This window comes from Microcaecilia unicolor, chromosome 8 (genome assembly GCF_901765095.1).
Source record: "Microcaecilia unicolor chromosome 8, aMicUni1.1, whole genome shotgun sequence".
Lineage (NCBI taxonomy): Eukaryota > Metazoa > Chordata > Amphibia > Gymnophiona > Siphonopidae > Microcaecilia > Microcaecilia unicolor.
Window position 1 is genome coordinate 69,404,193 of NC_044038.1, and position 18,990 is coordinate 69,423,182.

The 18,990-nt window shown below is 43.5% G+C and overlaps 1 protein-coding gene across 1 annotated transcript in view; it reads right to left on the reverse strand.

Annotated features, from left to right (window-relative positions):
• TMEM145 (transmembrane protein 145) overlaps positions 1–15,230 on the reverse strand; it is a 103,211-nt gene extending 87,981 nt beyond the window's left edge. The window contains 1 exon segment of the mRNA XM_030212389.1: positions 15,126–15,230. Coding sequence (XP_030068249.1) covers positions 15,126–15,230 — 105 coding nt within the window.
• Positions 15,231–18,990: the final 3,760 nt, after the last annotated feature.

Here is an 18,990-nt window from a genome sequence, read left to right on the forward strand (position 1 = left end):
ATTCTTCTCCTTTTTCTGAGGTCATGGTGGTGGTGGCGGTGACAACAAATCTCCACAGGCAGGGGATCTGGATCTATCTATGATTGACACCTGGTTCATCTGAGTTCCTTGGAAGCAGAGTCCTTTTCACTACTGAGGGGGTTTTCTGGCTATTGGAATGGCTCGGAGGGGCTGAGCCTTGGGTCTGTCACAGGTGCTGAATATCTGGAAGTGAAATTTGTCATGAAACAGGGAGCTGTACTTCTCCCAGAAGAGCAGCTTTTCAAAGGGCACAAGCAGGTGAGTCCTCTATGTATGGCAGGCACCTTGGGCCTGAGCTTGACTTCAATTGGACTTATAGTGGTGTCCTGGGGAGGTTGGGCCTTGGGCATGGGTCCACATGCCCCCTTCAAAGACTCATACCAACTGACATTCTATACTCAGCACTTCTTCCCTTAGGATTCTTCTCTTTCCCCTTGTCATTACTAAGCTCGACTACTGCAATTCTTTATACCATGGTCTGCCGAAAGCCTATCACATGATTGATTACCCTCCTTGCTACCTATATTTAAGCACTACCACTTTAAACCTCTTGTCGAATAGAATCTCTTTATAGTAGATGACCTAATGAATGTCACAATCCAATTTATTACTCAGGAACCTTTATGCAATACCATAATGTATTCTTCTTTACCATGTATGTATGCACATGTTATATATATATATATATATATATATATATATACACCATGATCTATTCCATATATGTTATGCTCCATGTTTGCTACCATGTATGTCTGCACCTTAACGCTATTCCATTTGTAACTCTGTTACCCGGAAATGGCAATTGTCATTACGGCAAATGTAAGCCACATTGAGCCTGCAAATTGGTGGGAAAATGTGGGGTACAAATGCTACAAATAAATAAATATCTCAAAATTCACTGTCTACAACTTGTTCAGAACACTGCTGCTAAATTGGCAAGAGAAGACATGACCATTTTTTTTCATTCTGGAACACCGTATCTCAACAAAAGATAAAGTGGAACTAGAAAAGGTACAGAGAAGGGTGATGAAAATGATAAAGGGGATGGGACGACCACTATGAGGAAAGGCTAAAGCAGCTAGGGCTGTTCAGCTTGGAGAAAAGACGGCTTAGGGGAGATATAGAGGTATAAAATGAGTGGAGTGGAGCAGGTTTACTCTTTCCAAAAATACTAGGACTAGGGGATACACAATGAAGCTACAAAGGGTTAAAATGAATTGGAGAAAATATTTCTTCACTCGACATTTAATTAAACTTTGGAATTCATTGCCAGAGAATGTAGTAAAAGCAGTTAGCTTAGTGGGGTTTAAAAAAGGTTTGGATAGCTTCCTAAAAGAAAAGTCCATGAGCCATTATTAAGATGGGGAAAATCCACTGCTTATTTCTAGGATAAGCAGCACAAAATGTATTGTACTGTTTTGGGATCGTGCCAGGTATTTGTAACCTGGATTGGCCACTGTTGGAAACAGGATGCTGGGCTTGATGGACCTTCGGTCTGTCCCAGTATGGCAATACTTATGTACTAATGCCATGATTGAGTCACTAAATTAATTCATTGTCATCTCTACATAATTTTTGGTTTTACTGAAGCAAACAACTCTTGGATCATACTGTTGGAAAGGTTATAGAAAATGAGCTGGTCAGGTTGTGGGACTTTAAAATACAAACTGACAAACACTTGGAGAACAACAACCCTGACCTCATGGTCACAGATAAGACAAATGTAGAGTTTATAGATACGGCAATACCCAGTGATAGTAGAATTGGTATAAAAACAGCTGGAGAAATTAACAAAATACTGTGATTTACAAACTGAAAGTAACATCAATTGTTACTGGAGATCTTGGAGCATTTCTGATTGGACTCCAAAATACTTGGCCTTTTTCTGGTCAATATTCAGCCAGCAGTGGCTAGTATTGTTTTAAATGCTACTGCTGCAGCCTAAATTAGGCTCCGATTTTCAGTGCTGCACCTATGCGAGTACCATAGGCGTAACTACAGGTGGGCCCAGGCCCACCCATTTTTGGCTCAGGCCCACCCAGTCTCAGTGATCACCAATCAGGTGCCAGCTGCCCTGCACATCACATCGCCACTCCTCCAATCGCTTAGCTCAGAGTCAGCCATGTGTAGAAAGTAGTGAAACACCTCTTGTGAGCTGAGCCCTGCAGCTCTGGTGTTAATTTTATATTTTTTAAAACTTGCCAGCGCTACAACAGGCCTTTAGCAAGCAAAGTAGCAGCCCTCCTGCCGCACTGCCTTGTTTGCTACTTTGAGCTGCTCTGGAGTCAGGCATTGGGGTCTTCGCTAGTTCGCTCACTGATGTGCTCTTAAGGCGGTTTACCTCCGTCGGCTGCTCTGCTTCAATTTCGCATGGCTGCTGCAATTGCTAGCAATTCATTTAGTGTTCGCTCACTGACGCTTGTCTGCCCCTGCAGCGTGTACAGCACGCAGATCGATCCTGCATGTCTCAGGTCTCAGCAAGCCCCCAAGACCCATAACTGCGGCAAAGTCAGGGAGTCGGAAGTCCCAGAGGCCGGTGCTGCCTTGAACTTAGCAGCCCTGTGCAGCTGGAGAAATCTGGGCACTTATTATCCTCCAGCCCTGGACAACAGGAGTGAGTCAGTAGCCGCTGTAGCTGCATTGGATTAAGCCTACTCCCTCATGGCCAACCTCAGGCATTGCTAGGAGCCAACTTGGGCCTTCTCTCCAACACTGCACCATGTACACACTGATTGGGGTCTGTAGACTTTTCTGAAATCTACAGGAAACTTTCTCTGCATTGGACTCAGGTACAAAAAGAAAAGCAGTTTTATATTTAATGGTGGTGGGCTTCACAATGTTCAGCGAGCTCTGCAGTGGCCAGATTAAAATAGCAGGGAAGGGATTTTGACAATGTCACTATTACTGAGGTCCTACCAGAATTTGAATACACTTCTTTCCAATGGAAAACTGTAAGAGGAAACATCTTAGCTGTGGACTATGACAGGTCTGCCAAATACTTTTAGGCCGGTGCCCAGTTTGCCATTTTTGTCTAAAGTTTTAGAAAAGGTGGTTTTAACACAGTTTAATCAGGCATTTACATTTGTTATAAAGCAAAGTTTGACAGATATGTGCCATTGCTATAATTATTTTGCAGGATACTGTGATGTGTGTTGAGATGTTTGCCAAGAATTGTGGGACAGTGCAGGATAGAAATTTTTTAAATAAATTTTAAAATGGTGGTGTTCCATAAAGTATGTACGTGGTTTATGTTGGCACAGGACAACTGTTGGGCAGATTATTTACTTAGAAATCCTTCATCAAATGCATTCTAAGGCATTATTTTGTAATACCCCCATGAAACACTACTCATATCTGTATAAGTAGTGCCCATCCATATTAGCTCTGGGCCCACCCAAAATGTCAGGTCTGGCTATGCCACTGGCGAGTACTGGCATTGAATACCAGGGATCTGTGCAGGCTCTGGGCTTGACCTGAATCCAGATGGCCAGATGCAATATTCAGACAGCTGGCAGGTGTGCTAACTGGGCAGAAGGCTGAATATCAGCTGAGCTTTTTGGCCAGTTCTGCTACAAAAGCCTGCTCCCGAAACTCCATCCCAGTGCATCTCTCATCTCCAGAGAATCTCCCCTCCTGTACCCTCATCCCACATGATAACAGCCCCCCTGAAACCCTATCCCCCCCCCACAACACACACACACACATCTTAGCACTTCCAAACACCCCCACACACCCCCACACACCCCCACACACAGCCAAGATCAGCCCCACCCTCTCCTCACTCCGTTCCCTGTTTTGCTCACCATGTCTATGACTCCCCTACTCTCTCCATTTCCCCCTCCCAAGTCACTTCTTCTCCCCATCAACTATCTCTGCTTTTTCAATCCATCACCACTTCAAGCCTCTCATTATTTTACATCTCATCTGTTTTGAACTCTTAACCCTGTATATTTATTTATTTATTTATTTATTTTATTTATTTGTTACATTTGTATCCCACCTTTTCCCACTTATTAGTAGGCTCAAAGTGGCTTACATAGTTCCGGAGAGGTGGTTACAGACTCCAGTGTGAACAAATAGATTTAAAGTTCCCATCCTGGCCACCCTTTAAATCTAGACTGAAAGCCCACCTCTTTACATTGCTTTTGACTCGTACCCACTTGTAACCACTCGCTCCCCCTACCCTCCTCTCTTCCTTCCCTGTCACATTAATTGATTTGATTTGCTTACTTTATTTATATTTTTTGTCTATTAGATTGGAAGCTCTTTGAGCAGGGACTGTCTTTCTTCTATGTTTGTGGCAAGCGCTGCGTACGCCTTGTAGCTCTATAGAAATGCTAAATAGTAGTAGTAGTAGTAGTAGTAAATCAGTATAGGGGTACTATTACAGTGACAATACAGTTAAAGAAGTATCGTGTAAATAGGTTGGGGTGATTTACACAAAATGTTAGAGTGTCAGATCATGTGTCGGGGTTGAAACTGTCCGTTTCTTGATTAAAATGCCATATGTCATTATCAGTGTTTATGTCAGATACGTGGGTATGCCTTCTTGAACAGGTGAGTTTTTAAGGTCATATATAGTCATAAGCATAAGAATTACCATCTAGTCCGTATCCTGCTGGTAACACTGCCTAAGCCAAATCACAAGCACCTGGCAAAATCCCAAAAAGTAGCAAGATTCCATGTTACTACCCCAGGGATAAGTAGTGGCCTCCCCTGATCTTCCTTAATAACAGTTATAGGACCTTGTTCTGGGAACTTGGCCAAACCTTTTTTTAAAACCAGCTACACTAACTGCTTTTACCGCTTCCTCTAGCAAGAATTCTAGAGCTTAATTATGTGTTGATGAAAAAAATATTTTTCTCCTATTTGTTTTAAAAGAATTACTATGTAACTTCCTGGCAAGTCCCTGTCCTTGTACTTTTTGAAAGGGTAAACAATCAATTTGCATTTACCATTCAAGATTTGTAGACCTCTTCATCCTTTCCCTCCATCACACTATCCCAGCCCCCTCAAGCAGCCATCTTTCTCCTACTCCACAACTAGTTGTCTCCCCACCTTTTTTTATCCCCTCACAGCCCTCCATCTCTCTTTCTCACCTTTCTCCTCATACTCCTGTCCATTTCCCTTTGTGCCTCATTTATTATTCCCTGTCCCTTTTGTCCTCCTCCCACTCCTGTGTATCTTGAATAATTCTCCCCCCCCCCCCCCCACTTGCTCCTTTCTGTCCCTGGTGGCCGTGCTCTAAATCCTTCCCCTACTTTTTTTTTCTTTTTCCTTCCTATCCCTTTTCAGGACCACCCAACCATTAGGCATGACTAAACAGTCGCCTAGGGCAGCAAAAACAACAGCTGCAGTCAAAGCAAAACAATAAGTCTTGACAACCAGACAAACTCAAAGAACCATCAGAGTGTGCTCTTACCGTAGGAAAGGTGAAATTTTTCAAACAGCAGCCCACTTAACTGAGTAAATGGCTTTTGGAAAATTGCCTTTATTATCTCTGTGTGTGGTGACACATATGAAACCCCTTTATAAAAGAGGTTTTTAAATAGGCCTTAAACAGGCTGGCATTTTGTTTGTGAATTTCTCTGTCAGTTTGATAGGACATGGACTATGTGTGCCCCCCCCCCCTTTTAAACCTAGGGATGCTCCTGAGAGGGTGTTACACACATACACATACAAACACACACACAACGCAGTTTAAATTTAAAAACATGAGGTCTCGAGGGTGTGGGAAGAATAGGGGCCTGAAAGTTAACTGAGAGGGAGTGTAAGCCTGAAGGTTCACTTAGGGCACCCAGTACCCTTTCTGTCCCTGTCCCCTGACATTTCCAGTTTTCATTTCAAACAGAGACCATCCCTTTTAAACATTTCCATTCACCACTGACTGAGGCTGGCAAAGAAAAGAGAAGAAGAATAGTCTATGAAATAGCTGCTATTGTTATTAGACATTTTCTTTTGCAGAGAGGAATTGATTTCGGTTCTATAAGCCTCCCCCCGCTAATAAAAGCACAGACCTGAAAGCTACCAAATCTGAGTCCTGTCAAAGACAAAAAAAGACAAACTGTTTAAAATTCATAAAGCCTGAAACCAAACACAAAACAACTCCATGTGCAGTACTTTTTTCTAATTTTTCCTAACTTTTCTTATTTCTGCTCCCTCCCTGCTACATTTTTCCCATGTTTCCCCTGTATCGTCTCTCTTTTGTGTGTTACTAGGTATGCCTGTTCTTTGATATGACTGCTATGCCTTTCCTGTCAAATACTATTGTAGTTCCTTTCTATCTTTTGGTTTGTAATTTTAATGATTGTAAACTGCCTATATCTGCTAGTTAGTCATGGCAGTATAGCAAATTCTAATACACTGTAAACTACTTTATAAGGCTATAAGATGGTTCACTGCTCTTTGCTGCCCCAGATATTTGCCTAATGGTTAAGCCTGACTCTAGGAGAGATGAACAGAAGGGGAAGAGGAGGAAAGGTCTCCAGGAGACTAGGAAATGAGAACGCAGGGGTGGAAATGGGGGAAGATATTAGGGGGTCATGCAAGGGTGGTCCTTTGGGAGATGAGGGATGCAGGCCCATGTGCAGAGACTCATTGTGGGACCTCTTAACTGTGATTTTAATCCTAATTTGTTTATGTTCTAAACCTCTCCGCTAATGCCCTAAGGAAGAGCAATATATCAAATAAAACAAACCATCACAAAGTAGAGGCTGCTCAATGGTAGGTTGGCCCCAGAGCCTTGAGGGAAAAGCAGGTGAGAGAAAAGTGAAGGAGGATGGATATGAGCTGGACCCAAGGAAGTGATCTCATTTTACATGCTACCTGCTCATTAATTGAAACTCATAAATTGTGGGCAGGGTTGCATTACACAGCAAGGGTGACACGAAGGATGATGCAGAATAAAAATGTCCAATAGACTAAACCAGTTCACATTAGAAACTTTATAAAGTTTCTAATGTGAACTGGTTTAGGTCCATTGGACGTTTTATTCTGCATCACCCTTCGTGTCACCCCCGCTGTGTGTGCTTCCTGCGTTATCGTTGCGGACGACTTTTGTTCTTCCAGGGTTGCATTATACCATATAGGACCTAAGCAAGCACACATTTTGGTCTCCTACCAGAAACCCTATCTACTTGACTTCTCACCACTCCCATGGAGTTACATTTGCTCTTTACCTTGCACCCCCTCTCCCCAAGGACCTTCCTTCTTGGCCTTCACCTTCTTGAAGTGTTTTGGAGGAAAAATGCAGGTGCTGGTTTGAGTGTGGTGGCAGTAACAGGCTAAGGGGATTGTACAAGCACAAGAATGAGAGTGACTGCCTAGTAGTTACATGAGCAGAGTTTCAATTCTACTTCTCCTCCAGATGCTCCATGTGACCTTAGATTAAGTCATTGTCACCCTCCACTGTCAGAAGGCACATCATAGTTGGAAGCTCTCTTGGCAGAGACTTACCAGCTGTACCAGAAATTGTAACTCACCTTTTGCTGGCACGTGAAAAAGGTGAGTAATTAAATCCAAAACTAAGTGCTCACAGGCCACACCTGCCGATAGGGCCCAGGAACTGGAGAGGTCATTGTGGGGTAACTCTATATAGGGCATCCAACTGTAGGCACAAAGGACTAGGTTCTATATGGCGCCAAAAAATGGCACTGAAAAACCATGCTTAGCGCAATTCTATAAACTCACCTAAAGTTAGGCACAGTTTATAGAATACGCGCAGTGCCCATTCCTGTGACTAAATTTAGTCATGGCCATTTACACCAACTAAAACCTGGTGTAAAAGCGCATGACTAATTTAGGCACAGATCAGGCATATTCTATAACACTGAATGCCCACGACCACCCCATACCCCTCCCATGACCATGCTCCCTTTTGAGAGCCACACGTGCAATTTACATGCATCACTTCATAGAATACTCTTAGGAAGTTATTGCGTAAATCCTAATTAGCCCCAATTAGTGCCAATGATTGCTTAACATCCAATTATCAGCACTGATTGGCTTGTTAACCAATTAAGTTCCACATGCAAATCAGCTACACATGCTGATTTGCACACAGAACTTTAGTCACTGTTTATAGAATCTGGGAGAAAATGGGAGATAGCGAAGTTGAGCACCAAAATGGGAGTAAAATGGCAAGTACGTACGTAAGGGCACAGGAGCTATTCTATAACTGAGCACTTGTGTTCTCACGCTCATGGAAGGGGCATGGTGGGTCATGGGCGTTCCCACTATTTTAAGGCATGTTTATAAGAATTCAAACATGCGTGTGATAAACACAAAGGAATCCTGTTTAGAACTAATTGTTCCATGCAATCTTAGCGGAGATTGGGTGGCAACACCGGTAATTGGGAAACAAAACGGGAGCTGGGCAGACTTCTACGGTCTACGCCTTGATCGTGACTGAATAGATAGGGATGGGCTGGAGTGTAAATTTTAAGGGGCTTTGATGTTATCTTCAGAACTTAGTTCAAGAACCGTACTGGGCAGACTTCTACGGTCTGTGCCTTGAGAAAGGCAAGGAAAAATCAAACTCGGGTATGCATATAAAGTATCACATACCATGTAAAATGAGTTTATCTTGTTGGGCAGACTGGAGGGACCGTACAGGTCTTTATCTGCCGTCATTTACTATGTTACTATGTTACACACACAACTGCAGCATTTAGGTGTGCCCATTCACACCAGCCACAGACATAGCATAAGTGGTCACACCGAAAGTTGGGGGCTTAAATGTCAACTTACGCTACTATTCTATAACAGATCAGGCTCGTTAATGTGCCATTATAGAATACTAGCTGAGCGCTCTCATTTTAGGCACCTAAGTTTCAGCGCCCTTTATTGAATTGACCCATATGTGGTCTGAGTTTGCACATTGATTTAGTCCTACTACTCACTCATAACCTATTTCCAGACTCGGGACAGCCCTGCAGCTTCTCTGGGTAGCTATGGAGAGATGAATTGGAGGAGGGGCCTGCCCTGAGCACATAGGGAAAGAGGAGAAATTAAGGCAGGGAGGGAAGATATGAATTTAGAGGGCATAGAGAGAGATTGGAGAACCAATCTAAAGAGGAAAGGGGAACAAGTGGGGCACATCCACTATTCAGAATGTAGACTGTATGCAGAGTACTGACAGTTACATTGAAAAATAATTATGGAAGCCAATCAAAAATTAACCTTGAAAAGAAATCTTATCTCTGGCATATGTCAGTATACTATCAATCAATTATACCAGATTATTGGGGAAAAACAGCCCTGTTTCTATCTTTTGATGAATGCACGTATTGAAAGAAGTTTCTTATGTATGGAACTCTGATCATTGACCTCTTGAATATACAATGAATGGGAGTGGAGCTTTGAGCAGATAAGTACTGAAAAGAAAATTATTTTGTATACTGTTGTGCAGAACTGGTTATTCCACTCATATGGAACATTGAATGTGTGATGATAGATAACAGTGGCTGCATGGATAGTAAAGATACTTACCTGTAGCTGGTTTTCCTGAGGACAGTAGGCCGCTTATTCTCACATGTGGGTGACGTCATCCGACAGAGCCCTGGTGTGGATGCTGATGTGCTAGCACCGGGTGCATGCTCTGGTGCCTTCTTGCCCGATGCTCGAGCGCTGGTCCCTCAGGTGAAAAGCATAAAAACATATAACCAAAAACAACTCCTAGGGAGGTGAAGGGTATGTGAGAATAAGCGGCTGCGGTTCTCGGAGAACACCAGCTACAGGTAAGTATCTTTTGCTTTCTCCGAGGACAAGCAAGTCGCTTTATTCCCACATGTGAGAATCCCTAGCTACCAGGCTCACAGAAAACAAGAAGCTATGATAACAGAGTCTCAAAATGTCGAGACTAAAGCCTCAATCAACCCGAAACTATATACATACTAGGTGTAGGTGCAGAATAAAATAGGGCCTAGGAAACGGATTCTAGATACCGAACAAATTCTGGCAGAACTGCCTGTCCAAGCCAACTGTCACATCGGGAGTCCTGATCCAAACAGTAGGGGATGTGAATGTGTGGACTGAAGACCATGTTGCAGCCTTACAAATCTCCTCTATGGAGGCTAATCTCAGGTGGGCAACCAATGCAGCAATGGCTCTAACACTGTGAGCCATGACATGTCCTCAAGAGTCAGCCTTGCCTGGGCATAAGCAAAGGAGATGCAGTCAGCTATCCAATTTGAAATTGTATGTTTGCCGATGGCCACCCCCAACTTCTTGGGGTCAAAAGAAACTAAAAGCTGAGTAGACTATCTATGGGCTTTAGTCCACTCCAGATAGAAAGCTAAGGCTCGCTTGCACTCTAAAGTATGTAGTACACTGCGCCAGGATGGGGTAGAACGTCTGGTGGAAAATGTTGGAAGAAATAACTGACTGGTTAAGATGGAACTCTGACACAACCTTAGGAAAAGGAACTTGGGGTGTGTGCAGAGAACTACCTTGTTGTGATGAAATTTAATATATAGTGGGTGAGCTACTAGGGCTTGGAGCTCACTGACTTTGCGAGCTGAAGTGACCTTCACCAGAAATACAATCTTCTAGGTCAAAAACTTCAGATGGCAGGTATCCCCAGATGCATACAGCCTCGATCCCCCAGTGCAGACGAGGATGATGCTGAATCTAAGCCATCTCCCTGGTGTCGGGTCCGATGTTGACCGGTCCCAGGGCCTCCTAACTGAGCCCAGTGTTGAGGCAGGTAGAGGCCCACTCAATGCCGGTGCACTCCCAGTGATTACTGGTGTCGGAGAAGCCATGGAAGTTGATGCCATCAGTGATGGTCCAGCCTTCGAAGAGCCAAAAAGCTTCTCTTGCTGAGCCAATCGCACTCTCTGTGTCCTGGCCTGCATATGAAGACAAAGATCACAAACAAAGGGGGTCATTTTCTGGCCCAAGGCACTCAATGCACCCAGTTGTGTGGGTCCGTGAATGAAATAACGCAGTGACATTTAACACACCAGTTGAAGCCACTTGGAGCTTTCTGGGGCATCAAAAAAGAATTTTAGCTAAATTAAATTCCTCAATCTTGAACAATTAAAAATGGGAAGCGTTCAAACTGAGGTCAGAGGTCAGGGCTGCGGCCTAATTGTGCAGCCATGCGTGAAAATAAAGGAAACCAAAAAAAGCTGAAAAACTAGAGATAAAATATGAGGAAGGGAAAAATAAATTTAAAAAGAAGATAATTGCCCACAAGGGAAGGCACTCGCAATAGTGAAAAACTGTTTGAAAAAACATAGCATGAGGAGAAGACTACATGAACATGTCCTCTCAACTCTGCGGAAAAGAAGAGACTGAGGGACCCACGCTCGAGCATCAGACAGGAAGGCACCAGCACATGCTTGGTGGACGCTGCTAGAACTTTCTCTAGTGCTAGCGAGTCAGCATCTGCACCGGGAATCCGCTGGATGACTTCACCCACATGTGGGAATAACGCGTCCTGCTTGTCCTTGAAGAATGGTATTAACACTGATATAGTCACATTTGTTTTCTGAGCACATTACATATAAAAGTTAATATTTTGTTGAAATCTGGCATCATTGATTGACAATTTAAAGTTCTGCCAACATCTGGCGTTCCTTAATTAAACCCAGATGGCATCTTTCAGTGGTCCAAAATCTTCTCCATCTGTCAGAGGTTTACCATTCTCAGGTGACAGACTTAGCAGCTCTGTGGCCCCCTCTTGACTTTGGGTCCCAGGCATGTGCCTGGTTTGTCTAGCACTAATCCTGCCCTGATTGTGTGTTCTAGTCAGGGCTTTTTTTGAGGGGGTACTCGAGTGTACTGAGTACCGGCACCTTTTCCAAGTTTCAATGAAAAAGCTCACAGTGATCAACCCATCCCTGACGAAGGGGTGGCCTGGCATTTGAGTACCGGCAACCTTTTTCGCTAGAAAAAACGTACTGGTTCTAGTGCTGATAAGCTCCATATATTTAATCTCTCTTCTCCTCTTCCAATACAGTATTATACCCTCTCATCAGAATATCAGCAGGTAAGAATGTCCTTACTTAAGGTGGTGGATAGTGAAACGGGTCTCTTGAGACCAAGCAAAGAGTAATAGTGACTAGAATAGACATGGGCACGTTAGGATATCTGATTACGGCAATTAACATCATGACTTGGAAGTTAGATCAGCTTCTCTCCCCTCCCCTCCCCCAACACTGATATCTGAAGCCACTCATGGATATTGATACCAAATATTGAGCCTTCCTTCTCCTTCTCTTTCTTCCTGACAGCAGCAGTAAAGGCCAGAAAGCACTATCTGTGCTCTTCAGTACCTAGAAATATATGACCCCCATATCTTTCCTGCCTCTGTAATTCCTATATACACTCATCTATTAATACAACACATATACACACACATCAGAAAAGTACTTTTTGTGCCCTTCCATTCTCTTATAATAGGTATATTAAAAAGGAGGTTGAACACCCCCTTCCTCACCAGTGCTCAGCCCTCAGGGTCCCCTCTTTCTAACTACCCACTCCTTCCTGGTGGTCTTATGTCCCCAGACACATTTTTCCCTCCATTGGTGCTGAATCTCCTAAAGGAAGAATAGTCTAATGTTTAGAGCAGTGGGCTGAGACCTAGGGAAGCCTGGTTCAAATCCCAGTACAACAGTTTTAAAGATTAATGGACTGCGAGAGGCTTGTTCTGATAATAGATGAAGCCCTACTTTTTGAAGTCCATTATATAATATTTAATCCATAAGTCACTTTCTATTGGTCTGACTGATTATTACAGTATGCTGTATGACTGAGTCAGAAGAGTGAGGAGCATATCATCATTTTGATTCTTGGCTCATGATCTTGGGCAAGTCATTTAACCCTCCACTTAAATGTTTGCCTTCCAGTGACAGAAAAATATTTACTGTACTTACTTCAATAGCTTTTAGGCTTGTAAGAGGCATATAAGAAAATAAAATAAAAATAAAGAATCCTCAGGGTTCCCCACCTCTCACTACCCACTACTTACCTCCCCAGATATCTTTCCTCTACCAGAGCTCAACCACACTCCTCCCCCCCCCCCCCTGGTTGTCCTCCATCCCCAGCCCCACCAGTGCTTAACTCTCATGTTCCCACACTTCCTTCTGCTAATTCCTCTCTTCCCTAGTGTTCTTCCATGCCCAGCCCCACTATGATCCCTCAACTGGTCCTGCTTATGTCACAGCTTATCCCTCAGGGCCCTCTTTCACCCTATCACACTTCCTCTCTCCTAGAGTGATCCTCTTTCCCATTTCCCCACTAGTGTTCAACCACCAGGAGTCACCCTTTCTCCCCACCCCTCTCTCTCACTTGGTGATCTCCTGTCCATAGCCTCCATCTGTGCTGAAGCCCTAAAGGTCCTTCTTTCACCAGTGATCAACAGTCAGGGTCAACTTCTCTTTCTACACCCTCTTCTTTCCACAGTAGTACTCCATCTCCAGGCCACCCTCCAATAATTCTCCATCCCTCAGTTTCATAGTCCAGTGGTTCTTTGTTCCCTAAGTCCCCCAAATCTAAATCCCACCCTTCAATCCCTTGTAACCCTCAAGCTCTCTCACTGGTTATCATGTATTCCTTTTGCCCTATACAACACAAGAGGCCACCCTTAGTTATATACCTTCTCCAGCACTTTCCTCACCTATCTCTCCCTAGCTCTCTTTTTCAGAGGTGCCAGATCAGCTCTAAACTGCCTGCACTCCTCTGACTTTTGGGAAGGGGAAAGTGGGCCAGCATGCACTAATTTACTCTTCTCTATTTGCACAGGGTGGAACCAGATCAGAGAAAGCGCTGACTGTGTTAGGAGGATACAACCAAGATAAATTGCCACAGGGGGCCCCAAGCTTGACTGAAACTGAAGGAGGCTTGGGGCCCCCTCCCAAATTTCTGTCCTGGGCCTCAACAGGTGGACATTGGCCCTCTATCTGCTCTCCTTTGTCTTCTCAGGGAACAGGGAGTCAGAATTGATTCACATAATCCCTGAAAAAAGGTACTGGAATACTGTTCCAGACTATTCCATCCCAAATTAAGCCCTCTATAAAAATACACACACATGCTCAGACTCATATATTTTCTGTATCTCTCCCTTCACATCAAGTCAATGATACACAGAAATATCTTCCATCCTTCCATCTTACTGGTGCTACCATGGTCTAATACTTATCTGCATGTCATAGCCTCACACATGCATGTGTAAAGACCTTATGTTACCCCTTCTTCCCCATAATGGCAGAAATGGGAAGTATATTATTTATTTATTCCATTATATAACCCGCCTATTAACTAAGCAGGTAACAATAAACACACATAAAATAGCAAAACACAAAACAAAAGAAAACAAATTAAGAGATAAAAATATCTCATTACTTAGTCAACACCAACATATGTTTGTACATACGAATATAGTTAAAAAAAAATACTCCCTGAAATGCCCAGCTCATTTAATAACCACATACCAATTACTAGGAGGCACTTTTGTCCAACCTGCCCCCATTTGCCTAAAGGAATGTATAAATACTTCACCTGATTAATCTCCAGGCTTCTTCTCCCACAGTTTTTACAGTATATTAGACACACACACACACACACACACACACACACACATATATATATATATATATATATATATATATATGACATACAGTATATAGAGGCAAACTACTGTATTCTAAGTATATTTATGTATGCACATAAAATCTTTCCAGATGAAATAGCTGTTAGACATTACAGACAAAAGCCATCCCTCTAGATGTTGCAAATCTTACTATACATTATAACTACAGTGTACATCCTCTCTCCAGATGTGTATATAATATCATACACTATACTTGAATATTGCACATCTGGATATTTTCCTCCGATGTGAACGACCAGTGTATGAGAAAAGCATAAATACTATATACAGGCACCACAGGTGAAAGGATTACCAAATATAACAGATGCAAAGATACAGTGTACCCTCTGACTACTACGGCTGGATACAGTGTGTACAACCCTACATAAACATAGGAAGCTGCACCATCAGGACAGCCTTCAGTGCTGTAATAGGGCGCGATGCAAGGGGCCCCCCTCTCTCTTCTGCCCTCGTTAGATTAATACTGATCCATCTATCCGCGCACTCACCTCCTGGTGCTGATGTTGCCCCGCACGTACTTGCCTGGACAGGGAAGAGGCAGCAGCAGAACGCCGAAAAGAACCAGCAAAGACCCAGCCGCCAGCTCCATGGCTCCCAGCGCAGGAGCGCACCACCCCCCCCCCCCCCCCCCCCCCCCCCCCCAACTCCAAATAAAGGGCCAGGTGCGCGGCGCGCTCCCGATTAAAGAGACAGGCATTTCTGAAAGGCTCAGCTGAACGGCGTAGGAGACTGCAGACGGTGGCTCTCGCAGCACTCCCAGGAAAACAAGGTGTCCCGATGCGGCCGGAACCACCCACCGGATTCTGCAATGAATTCGCAGCAGCAAGGCTCTGCTGCAACATTTTCCTGGACCTGAGGGCTGAGGGGACCGGGACTGTGATGCCGAGAAGAATGATGCGATCGCATCTGCCCGTCCTATCCCTCCCTTAGTTTGTCCCCCGTGTAGGGTTATTTAGGCTGTGCTCTACAGGCCAGAGAAGTAGGAGGAGTTGCTGGAAAGGGTAAATAACTAAGGGTGGCTTCTTCCTCATTGCATTGTGTGGGGTGGGGAGGCTTGAGGGGGCTGCTGCAGGAATCATGTTGGGGGGGGGGGGGGAACTGGGGATGGAAGAGTGTGAGGAATCATGAGTGTTGGAATGGAAGAGTGTTCCGGGTGGGGAATTCATGAAGGGGTGACTGGGGATGGATGATGCTGAGAGGATGGTTGGGAGATCAAGGTGGTGAAGGCTGGAGGGCTGCTTGGTTATATGACTGAAGGGATCATGATGGAGAAATAGCTAGAACCAGCGGAACCAGGTTCAGTTCTCACTGCGACTCCTTCTGACTCTGGGCACCTCCTCACCTAACTACTACTACTACTACTACTACTACTACTACTACTACTACTATAAATCACTTCTATAGCGCTACCAGTGGTACACAGCTCTTTACAATTGAACATGAAGAAGACAGTCCCTGCTCAAAAGAGCTTACAATCTAAATCAGGACAAACAGATAGGACCAAAAAGGATAAGGGAAGGACAGACAGACAGAAGGACACATAAGGATAAGATAAAAGTTACAAGTCATTGCCCAAGGTAGAAAATAAGTACCTGTATATAATATATAAACCATTTTGAATATAACCACAGAAAGGCGGTATATCAGATCCCATCCACTAACCCTATCCCCATTGCTGGGGGGGGGGGGAGATGAAGAGGGAGAGGATGGAGGACCACTGGGGAAGAAAGAAGGAGAGACCCTGGGTATCAAACACTAGAAAGAGATCTGTGCTAGAGTGCAAAAGTTTGAAAGACAACCTGAATTTAAATTTGATTTAAAATGGGATTTATATTAAAGCTAGCACCCAAAGTGAAAAACATGATAAGTAAGGACAACAAGGCCTTCAACTCACAAAAATCAACTACAATATTGTGCAGCAAAAAAAATATTACTGAGAGAGTCCTATTAACAAGGACATAAGGCCAGAAGGAAAAGACGGAAAAATAGAATCACTACTTGCAGAGGTATTCCTGATAGACAAGTAACTCAAAAGGTTACGATCATAAAAAAATACTAACTGTACTGTAGTAATAAAAGAAGATCTTAAATTCATATAGTCCATAAACAAATTGATAACTACAGAAACACAAAAGCATCAGATATGAAGAAACAGGCGGGACATCAAACATATAGCAGAAAACTGGGAAAGAACATTAGTGCACCTAAAATGCCACTATCTGAAGCTGAAACAGAAAGTTCTGGAGAAATATCCAGGAGAATCTCATAGAGCACAACAAAGAAGCCGAATGACTCCCCAGCATACAGAAAACATGGAATAACCTTGACAAATTACAAAAAAAAAAAAAAGAAGCTGGAAACTAGCTTCAGAAGAAAAGTCTTTGACCTGATGCGGTGCCCAGTTTTTGACTCAGGCACTTAACATCTCTGCAGCAAACTGCAAAATCACTTGAACAAGCAGCCAGAATTAGCACTACAGTGAGTATAACAAGAAAACACCTTTATTTCCAAAAGGAGATTCAAGTAGTCTAGAAACCTGTTGACTTACAATAGGTTTCAACAGAATATAGGATCTTATAGACTTTAATAACATCATGGTGACAGAACATATAAGAACACCTGTAGATGATAACATTAATATTCTACATACACTTTAAAATATTTCATTTATCACAATTTCTTATACTAAAGTACTCTTGTCATAAGGAGTTAACAAGGCTCAAAACTCTGAGCATCACTCAGTCATCCACCCCAAACCACAGGGGTAGATTTATGCAGAAGATGTTTCATCAGTACCTTAATCCGCTTAATGAATATTTTTTGTCCAACTTTGTCATATGCAAATAAAATGTAAGATAATTGTTCTGAAATCAGTCACCAAATGTCGCAGCAAATAAACTTATGTTTAATTCACAAGCGAAGACTTGTCTTTTACAGCTCCAAGTCCAACCAATTGTTGCTTTTCTATAACTATACATACTGTAGTATAGTGTCCAAATGTTCCACACTACAAACTCCAGTGAATGTTCCAACTGGCCAACCTTACCACCTTCTATAACAGAAATCTTCCCAATATGAGTCAGTAAAAACATTTTCTCAAGAGTCCATGAGAAGACATTTGTTATGGGGTGTTGATAAGGTTGCTCCTTGAAGAAACTGTTTTTTAGTGAACCCCGTGGCCAGGTTGGAGCATTCAATACAGTTTGTAGTGTGAAGCAGTTGGGCACTTTACTATGGAGTAGTTATAAAAAAGCACCTACTAGAAGTAATGAACATATTTCTTTTACTAGAAAAACATAAGGACCACACATAAGGAACAGAGAGAACCAAACACTAATTGATGCTAAATACAAGACATCGTGGCCAGCTGTAAGAAAAATCAGAACCTTAGTATAGCAAAGATTAACGATAAGAAAACTTGAGTACCATCCCACACTCTTGGATCATATACTGTCTTGAAAAATACAACATAAATCCTGGATTGGCTAAGTACATCAAGTTCACCATGAAAATACTGCAGACTGCATGCCATCTGAATTACAAATGTGGACAATATGTCATTTCTAACATTAAAGACCACAAGGCCTCACAGTACAATTGGTAGGTTGCTTGCCTACTGGGCACATGACCTGAATTCAAATCTTGCACTGGGATTTCTGCCAAGAAGCCAGACTCTGGCCATCTCAGTTGGTAATTGGGTACCCAGTCTTAACCAGGTTGTGGGGGGGGGGGGGGATGACTGCAGATGGGAATGGCAAACCACCCCCTAATAGTCTGTCAAGATACCATCATGCAAGTGGCAGCCTCCATAAGTCATTTATGAATTAACTAGCCGTTAAGCCCGTTAAAATGGGTGAGATTTCCAGCTACCCTCCTCGCCGCCGCTCCCTCCCCCCTCCGTGCCGGGCCCCCTGCACTGACCTGACAGCGCCTCTCACCTCCATGTGGAAGCGCTGCAGGCAGCAGCAGAGCGATCTATTGCTGCCTGCAGCGCTTCCACACGGAGGTGAGAGGTGCTGTCAGGTCAGTGCAGGGGGCCCGATACGGAGGAGGGCGGGAGCGGTGGCGGGGATGGGGGGAGGGGCAGGTTGGTGCGCGCGATGTTCGTTTCCAGGCGGCAGCATCCAACAGACAGTAACTCCGACTCCGTTTCCCTCTCTGTTCCACCCTCTGACGTCATCATGTCTTGACACGAGGGCGGGACAGAGAGGGAGTCTCTACTGTGAATTTGCAGGTGAGTCGGTCACTTGCCGTTATATGTTTGATGACTTGGTACTATAGGGGGCTACCTTTATTTTTAAACATTAAAGTTCAGAGAGGAATATTTCAGGAAAATTCCCTGTCACTAA